This window comes from Triticum dicoccoides, chromosome 2B, assembly GCF_002162155.2.
Source record: "Triticum dicoccoides isolate Atlit2015 ecotype Zavitan chromosome 2B, WEW_v2.0, whole genome shotgun sequence".
NCBI lineage: Eukaryota > Viridiplantae > Streptophyta > Magnoliopsida > Poales > Poaceae > Triticum > Triticum dicoccoides.
The window spans coordinates 653,293,285-653,302,605 of record NC_041383.1 but is presented as its reverse complement, the minus strand read 5'-3'; the positions used below and the strand labels follow the sequence as shown (position 1 = coordinate 653,302,605).

The 9,321-nt window shown below is 45.1% G+C and overlaps 1 protein-coding gene across 2 annotated transcripts; it reads right to left on the bottom strand.

The window, feature by feature from the left end:
- Positions 1–5,216: 5,216 nt before the first annotated feature.
- LOC119365418 (methionine aminopeptidase 1B, chloroplastic-like) lies at positions 5,217–9,079 on the bottom strand. 2 transcript variants are annotated; one of them, XM_037631048.1, is made up of 11 exons: positions 9,016–9,079; positions 8,468–8,540; positions 8,067–8,304; positions 7,703–7,864; positions 7,559–7,600; positions 7,388–7,459; positions 6,993–7,072; positions 6,486–6,583; positions 5,912–5,959; positions 5,622–5,798; positions 5,217–5,493 (listed from the first exon to the last, which is right to left on the bottom strand). In XM_037631048.1, the coding sequence occupies exons 1-10, from the start codon at positions 9,077–9,079 to the stop codon at positions 5,641–5,643; spliced, it is 1,035 nt and encodes a 344-aa protein (XP_037486945.1). In that variant the 3' UTR covers positions 5,217–5,493; positions 5,622–5,640. The 2 variants fall into 2 exon arrangements, with proteins under 2 accessions (XP_037486945.1, XP_037486944.1); XM_037631047.1 differs by lacking the exon at positions 5,217–5,493 and having other exon boundaries at positions 5,495–5,798.
- Between the last annotated feature and the right edge of the window lie 242 nt (positions 9,080–9,321).

Below are 9,321 nucleotides of genomic sequence, written 5' to 3'. Positions count from 1 at the left end.
GAGGCCGTTTAGTCATGCGGCGCTGCTAAACTCATTGAGGAACGCGTGGTCGTGTGCGCAAGGAGTAACGTTTAACATCAAAGGTCCTAATCTCTTCCTAGCTCAGTGCCATTGCTTGGGGGATTGGAAGCGGGTGATGGAAGGAAGGCCATGGCAATTTCAGAGAGATCCGGTCGTCATTGTGGAATATGATGGCTTTACAAATGTTGCGGAGTATGCTTTGGATATGTATCCCTTATGGGCTAGAATAAAAGGCTTGCGAGATGGCCTTACGAGGAAGAAAGAGCTAGCCGAGAAGGTAGCTAAGAAGGTGGGTAAGCCGCCCTTCACTGTTGCGGTCAACGAGGGGAGGATTAATCCATCCAGTTTCTTAAGGGTTAGGGTTTTTGTTAATGTTCATAAACCTCAGGTAAGATTTGTACTGATCACTTTGAAAGAATTCAAGAGGTACCCTGTTAGTTATGAGAAATTGCCAGACTTTTGCTATTTCTGTGGATGCATGGGTCATGTGGTTGAGGAGTGTGGAGATGGAGTGCACGCACTATCGGAGTGTGAATGGGGTGACTGATTGCATTGGAGTAATGAGCAGCCTGTAGGTGGAGCGGGAAGTGGTCGAGGAGGAAGGGGCGCAGCGGGAGGGAGGGGTAGAGGTGGAGCTGGTTTTGCTAATAGGGAAGGAGCTGGAGGTAGAGGAGAAACACGGGGTCGAGGTAGAACTGCAGTGCATATGGAGGGACAGGGAGTTGATGATGCACCCTCGAACACGTTTGTCGGAGGTAGGGCGATGCAGCAGCATAGCCTGGGTGATGATGATACTCGCCTGGTTCATAAACGCCTAATCAATAGCGATGGTACAGTTTGTGTTCGTGGACAGCCGGTGCCGAACCTAGCTGGCAAGGTTTCGAGCACCGTTCTTATGTTGGAAGGTGGTAGCTCATCGGAGGGAGCGGAAACTGGTCCATCTAATACTCCAGGAAAAGTTTAGATCGTGAAAAGGAGAAAGCAGGGAGATAACGGCGAGAATGTGGATATGGATGTGGCGTCCGAGGCGGCCTCCGACATGGAGGGCCGCCGGGGACAATGAACGTGTTAAACTGGAACTGCCGGGGAGGGGGGAATACCCTGATAGTTCGTGAAATAGCGACGCTTGTACAGTCGCATTCCCCAAGTTTGGTGTTCTTGTGTGAAACCAGGCAAAAGGAAGAGAGGTTGAAGAGACTAAGAGGTCGTCTTGGCCTGAAAGGTTTTGAGTGCGTGGACTGTAATGGACTAAGTGGTGGTCTTGCATTATTTTGGCATGAAAATTGCCTGGTTGATATCCTTGATAAGGACGAGAGAGATATTGATATAACAGTGCGCTTGCATGCTGATGCTGAACAGTGGAGAGTGACTTTTGTGTATGGGGAACCTCGGGTGGAGAATAGGCACTTCATGTGGGAAAAGATGCAGTACTTGTACTCGTCATCGGATCTCCCTGGCTAGTTATAGGATATTTTAATGAATGCCTATGGAACTTTGAGCACATGTCCATGACACCGAGACAAGAACCACAGATGTTGGCTTTTCGTGATGTGTTGGAAACTTGTCAACTAATTGATTTGGGGTTCTCGGGGATTCCCTTTACTTATGATAACAAGAGAAGTGGTGCTGCAAATGTTAAAGTTCGCTTGGACCGGGCTGTTGCTTCAAGTGCATGGCGTAATATGTTTGCTTTTGCTTCTGTGACTCATGTAGTTTCGCCGTGCTCTGACCATGTAGCGTTGGTGCTTAAGGGCTCTCCGGACCCAGGGCCGACGAGAGGAAGGGTGCGTCAGTATGAAATATTTTGGGAACGAAGTGATGAACTACCAGAGCTGATCAAGGATGCATGGGAGTCTGTTGGTGTTGTATAGAGTTTAGATCAATTACAGGCGGCTCTCAAAAAAACAATGTCCACACTCGGGTTATGGAGTAAGAAGAAATTTGGCAACATTACCCGTGAGCTAGCAAAATCAAGATCTCAGTTGGAGGAATTGATGAATATGAATGCAGATAGGCAGGACATTCGAAGGGTGACGGATAAAATGAACGAATTATTATACCAGGAAGAAATGTTATGGTTACAAAGATCAAGAATAAGTTGGCTTAAGGAGGGGGGTCGTAACACAAAATATTTTCAGAGTAAGGCTGTTTGGAGAGCACGTAAAAATAGAATCCGTGAACTCATGGACGAAAGTGGGATAGGGCATTCTGATATGGATACAATGAGTGCTATGGCAAATAGCTACTTCCAGTCGATATACACAGCGGACCCGAATCTGAATTATGCTCCTGTACTGAACCTTCTTGAGACTCGGGTCATAGATGATGATAATGCCAAACTTTGTGAACCTTTTACTGAAAAGGAGATCGCTGATGCCTTATTCCAGATATGCCCCTTGAAGGCACCGGGCCTGGACGGGTTTCCGGCCAGGTTTTTTCAGCAGAATTGGGGCACGCTCAGGGACAGTGTTATTAAGTCAGTTATGGTGTTCTTTGAGACGGGTGTAATGCCAGAGGGGGTGAATGCAACTGCTATCGTTCTTATTCCCAAAATCCCAAATCTTGCTCGACTGACTGACTTTAGGCCTATAAGCTTATGCAACATTATCTATAAAGTTATATCGAAATGTTTGGTTAATCGGTTGCGTCCTATGCTTGATGGTATTGTCTCACCGGAGCAGAGCGCTTTTATCCCGGGGAGAATGATAACGGATAATGCTCTTGTGGCCTTCGAATGCATTCACTACATTAAACAAGAAAAGGATCCCACAAAGAGCTTTTGTGCATATAAGTTGGATTTATCGAAGGCTTATGATAGGGTTGATTGGGGTTTCTTGAGGCAAGTGATGCAAAAGCTGGGTTTCTCTCGTCGATGGGTGGACTGGATTATGACATGTGTCACATCGGTGAGGTTTTCTGTCAAATTAAACGATACCCTCTTGGATTCATTTGCACCGTCGTGAGGGCTTCGGCAAGGTGACCCCCTATCACCGTTTCTTTTCCTTTTAATAGCTGATGGTCTCTCTGCTATCTTGAAGCATGAGGTTGAAAATGGAAATATCACTCCTGTCAAAATCTGCCGAAGGGCGCCAGGGATTTCGCACCTGTTATTTGCTGACGATACCTTATTGTTCTTTGAAGCTAATCATGAACAAGCTGTGAGAGTGAAGGGGGTTTTGGACCTCTATGGTGATGCTACGGGTCAAAGCCTGAATTCTAACAAGTGCTCAATCATGTTCGGTAATGCATGCCCCAACGCAAACCAAGTGGAAGTTAGAGCTGTTCTAAATGTCACTATGCAAGTTTTTGAAGAGAAATATTTGGGCCTTCCCACACCAGATGGACGCATGTCTAAAGGGCGGTTCTAGAATGTGCAAGTAAGCCTCACAAAGAGGTTATTACAGTGGGGAGATGGGTGCCTTGCGCAGCCTGGCAGAGAGGTACTGATCAAGTCCGTTGCCCAAGCACTTCCTACATACATCATGAGTGTATTCAAACTTCCATACTCAGTTTGTGATGACTTGACGAGGATGGTCAGAAACTTTTATTGGGGTTCGAAAAGAGGACGGAGGAAAGTGCACTGGAAGGCATGGGAGTTTCTACTCCAACCTAAATGCAAAGGGGATTTGGGTTTCCGTGACTTCAGACTCTTTAACCAAGCGCTTTTGGCCCGTCAAGCTTGGCGCCTCATTGATAGGCCGAACAGCTTGCGTGCTCAATTACTGAAAGCAAAGTATTATCCGGAGGGCAAGCTTGAGGATACTGTCTTCCCAAGCAATGCTTCGCCTACCTGGCAAGCAATAATACATGGACTAGATCTTCTGAAGAAAGGGCTCGTGTGGAGAGTTGGCAATGGGGCAAGCATTAGAGTGTGGAGAGATAACTGGATACCAAGACCGTATTCGTTCAAACCAGTGACTTCACAAGGACGCTGCCGCATTCGATATGTCTCTGAACTGCTGAATGGTAATGGATCATGGAATGTGGACTTGTTGAGGAATTATTTTTTGCCGTGTGATGTTGAGGAAATTCTGAAAATCAGAGCATCTCCGAAGCTAGACGAGGACACACTAGCTTGGGGACCTGGGCGACTTGGTGTTTTTACAGTAAAAAGTGCTTATGATTTTGCTTTTGAGGAAGCATACAGGGCCAATGCTACTGCCTCAAGTTTGATGCCAGATGGCCGAAGATCTGCATGGAAACTCATTTGGTCTGTTGAAGTACCACCTACTGTCCGTAACTTTGCTTGGCGGGTAGTTACAGATTCACTTCCCACCTGGAGGAATAAGAACAAGAGAACACTTGAGACAACAAGTCTGTGCCCAATCTGCGGTATGGAACCAGAGGACAATTTCCATCCACTATGCCGGTGCCCTAGAGCGCGTGAGCTATGGAAGTATATGGCGGAGGTTTGGAGTCTACCAGATGTTGATCAGGTCAGAAATATTGGGAAGGAATGGTTATTCCAAGTTTTGGAGCCGTTAATGGATATTGAAAGGAGTATGCTACTTATGACATTATGGCGCTGCTGGTACATCCGCAATGAGATACTGCATCAAAAGAACCCACCTCCTCTTGAGGTGTCCAGGAAGATTCTCGTCAGCTACCTCGAGTCCTTGATTGCCATTAAGATGAACTCGAACATGGATCTGTTGAAAGGAAAAACGGCTGTTTCTTATGATCATAGTCTTCTAAATCATCCAGCTCAGGGAGGGAAGTTCACGCCCCCATGGGCACCACCGCCAGCTGGTTGGGTGAAATTAAACTCGGATGGATCGTTTGCTCCGGATGGTGCAGGAGCAGGCATGGTACTGAGAGATTCTCAGGGAGCGATCATATTTTCAGCTTGCAGGAATTTCTTCTCATGCCGTGAAGCTTTGGAGGCGAAGCTGGGCGCTTGTATGGAGGGATTATCACTGGCAATGCAGAGAAGTGAGCTTCCGGTGGTGGTGGAGATGGATTCACTACTAGCAGTAAGGATGATCCAAGGCAAAGATCGAGATAGATCCATTTATGCTTCTTTAGTTAATGAGATTAGATATCTCAGTTCCCTTCGTGAGGTTTGTATTACTCATGTGAGCCGTCTGCAAAACAAAGTTAGCGATAGTTTAGCAAATTTTGCTCGCTCAGAGGGTACGACCATGACTTGGTTAGGATCGGAACCCTCTTTTGCGGTTGAGCTGGCTCTTGCTGATTGTAACTTTGATGGTTGAGTAATACAAATTTTTCACTCGCAAAAAAAAAGTGTTTTATACTTCCAATGAACCTTTTATAATACTGTGAGTTCTTTTCCAAAAAAAGGGGGTGCGTCGCGTGGTGCACTGGCGGTGGTCGTTCTCGTGCCCCCACCCAGGCCGACGAAATACTAGCGCACGCAACGGCAAGTCAGCGATGTAGGCCATGCAGATCCTCGGCCCCGTTCAGCAAAACACCGGGCATAGTGTGCCAGAAGAAGCCTGGAGCTCTTTGCCGCTGCCAAAAATCATCGGTTACGTTTCGAAAAAAAAAAATCATCGGTTATACGTAAGCAGCTGTTACAGTGATGCTTTGGCATACAACATAAGAAGAAATCACGTGATCTACGCGGTCAGGATCCGTACGCCTTCAGCGCTGGCTTTGCTAGCATTTGGTTAGGATCTCTGCGCCGGTCCTGGTGATGAGGATGGTGTGCTCGAACTGCGCCGCCAGGCTGCCGTCCGTCGTCACCGCCGTCCAGCCGTCCTCCCACATGTCGCACTCGATGCTGTTGCTGTTGCTTCCCATGGTCAGGATCGGCTCTGCCCAGAGTTTGCCACAGCGTGCGTTAAGTCAAATACTCAAAACCTGGCTGCCTCAGCCTTCAGTTAGTACTACCACTCAAGAATGTATCGGCAGGGTGAACGGTGCGTACCTATTGTGAACGTCTGGCCTTCAACCATCTGCCCTGGCATGTTGTTGCCTGTTCAAGTGCACAAATAATGTGTCTGTCAGCTATAATTGCCGAAGCATTGACAGATGTGGCAGACCGGATCAAGCTATCTAGTGCCGAAACAGCGCAACAAAGCCAACATCTGACTTCAGAAACTATCACCGACATAATGCCTGCTTCAATATCGCAATAATCATCTGAATTTTATGCTCAGCTAGTTGGTGGCACCGACTGCCATCAAATTCCATCAACATGTTTGTGGCTCAGCACATGTTTTTTTCAGTTTCTTGATTGTGATTATGACCAATTGAAGAAATTGGACGGACGTGGCATGAGAACCCAAACATAATGTCTACTGCCAGGGCAAAAGTTTGATGCACATTGGCCTGCAGTAGATCCTCTAATCTTCACTAGAGTTCACTCTACATTTGAAAATAGGTGCTAATTTCTCATTCTATTATCGTAGGGGACACTACCATAAGCATAGCAACATTGGCACATGTAATTTCTTCAGTTTTTGATACAATATGGTTATAGTTTATTAGCAATCACTTACGCTGGTGATATATAATTGGTTGTGAATGAAAAACTCTGCCAACTCCATGCCCAACAAATTGCTCCACGACACCAAATCCATTCCTCTCAGCATGCTCGCTGAAATGGCCAACAAAACCAAAGAGTGAAACTATTAAATGTGCATTTTTTTATGAAAAAAGCAAAAAAAAAAATATAGCTGTATTAAGTCAAGTGAGATAAATGTTGAATTGATTGTAAATGATGGAAATGACAGTGTTTGATAGTCAAAAGTGTTCTAATGTCTCTGCAAGCACATATTAACCCATTTAGGAAATAGGACGAGACATTTCTAAAGACGACAAGGTGACTGTCTGTATTTGGCACATCAGGCTTCTCCAATGTTTGGGTTTGAAAATCTGAGAGGATACAGTCTGGGTGCACCTTACCCAGTATATACAGTGAGAGGTATGGTCAAACACTCGAATAATACTTTGCATCCTCGATAAATGTAACTCCTTCACTTAAATATGGTTTGAGAGACCTATACCTTATTCTTCTGCCGATTTTCTTAAAGCTCACACCGTGTTTGCAGGATGATATGCCCCTAAGCATGCACTCTTCAGTAACCTGATTTTAGCACCAATAAGCCATTATGGTTATCAAGGTTTATATTTGAGGAGAATTCGATATACCCTTCTGCCATTTCATAGTTACACTAGCAGTGATGAGTTGGATTGACCAAGTGTAAACAGATACATAGCAAATTTGCAAAGGCGGAAGCAGTGACGGAATTAACACATAGGAAAAATACACTTTCAAGTTTAGAAACTAGCAAGGGTTTATGTCAGTGCCTCATGGATCATTTTAGCCACACAGAACCCTGCCACCATTGATGAATAAAAACCATAGTTGTACATGTGTTCTAAAGAAAAGGTAGTGTACCTTCACAAGTCTTTTAGCAGCTTCGTCAACTTCTCCACAGAAAAACGTTTTAGAGGTATCCCCATGAAAACCCTGAAATGGAGAAGGATATAACATGCTGAAGTGCACAACCCATCAATGTTACCAAGTGATGGCAAGAGATAATTATACAGCAAGAGCATAAACACGTACGTTCAAGTAGACAGTGACATCGATGTTAATTATGTCTCCATCCTGTAAAACCCCAACAAAAACAAATATTTAGGTCAGAAATGGAGCTGCGAAAAAGCTCTGAAGTAAGCGCAAAGCATGTCAAGAAAGGCCTTCTTTCTGAACCTTTAGTTCTCGTGAATCAGGAATACCATGGCACATGCATTCGTTCACTGATGTGCATACACTTTTTGGAAACCCACCGTATCCAAGCGGGGATGGATAGGCTCCAGCATCAATGATCATCTTGTGCACTGCTTTATCAATTTCGTCTGTTGTTACAGAGGGCTGATAGAAAGATGCAATAGATTTCTCACTGAAGCTGAAATTAATTGTGGAGTATACATAAAAAATAAACCAAGGCATGTTGTATTGTGTAAACAAAAGGAGCATACAAACAGTGAGCAAATTCAGCACTATAACTGGTGATGCAGTGACATAATTAGATTTAAGAGAAACAGACTACAGAAATGCTGAAGTGCATGCTTACTTTGACTAATTTCCCTGCATTTTGAAGAACACGAGCAGCAAGCTCACATGCAGCTTTCATGTGCACGATGGTGTCTTTGTCCTGCATTTGTCTCTCACTCGATATCTCGGGCATTTTGTTTGATCCAACGTAAGGAGGTCGAGGTATGTGTCCTGGTACCGGAAGAGGCGCACTAACAGTCCCATGAGTCAGGGGTTCTCTTTTCTTGAGTTTTTCAGAAGCTTGCGGTCCTCGTGACCTGCTTGTTTTTGTGTAAGCGTTAGAATATTATACAAATTATTAAAGACGAGCGTTGAGTTCAGTGGCACTTATATGTCGTAAGCTACCAACCAGTGGCCACATTAAATTTCTTAGGGAAACCAATCAGATAAGAGTCTGAACTGTAAAGATGTATTTTGTACCTAGTATTTGCTTTCTCCAATCCACCTGATCTCTTTGCTTGGACAATGAAAGGCTTCTGAAGGCATGTTTTGCCTTCAAAGGTAGTAGATGAAACATACAAATGGTCAGTACACAATAGTACAATAGATAAAGAATTGAAAATCTACCATTCAGTTTGTATGAAACTGGGGCGGAAGGCCCTTTCGTCAAAAAAAAAAAAGAGCTAAAATCTTCAGTATCCCCCTAGCATCATAAGTTCATAACCACATACTGATAAAGTTTCAACTTACAATCATCAAATAAATCGCAGAACAGTGAGAGTGAAGCTAGTTTTGTACGTACATACTATACATACGAATTTTACATGGTCAGTTACGGTTATGCTACTTGTAAGCTGCACGCTGGTTAACTAATTAGCAGGACAGTAAACACGGCGCCGCGGTGAGAACGCTGGAATGGAACATCAGAGGCCACAAACCAGAAGCGGGCGAAGGGGGTAAATTTCTACAGACTTCAAGAATCCTAGAATCTGGTCATTTTCCAACAAAATGCGACGATGCGGGAGTACCTCTGCCGCCGGAGAGGAGCGGCGGGGAGCGGTTCAGCTCCATGGACGGAACTCTGACCGCCATCGGAGCAGTGTATCTTTCCCTAGAACTTGGGTATGGGAGTTGGCGGAGAAATCGGGCGCGGCGAGGGGGAGGGGCAGCCGGCAGCCGGCAGCGAGACGGCGAGAGCGCGACGGCCAGACACTGCAAAAGGATAATACTACGGACGCAACGGATTTTGTTTTGTTCTTTTTCCTATTTTCCTCCTCGGAGATGGGCTGGGCCACTAGGCCTTGTTTTTTTTTAAAAAAAATTAAGGCCTGTTT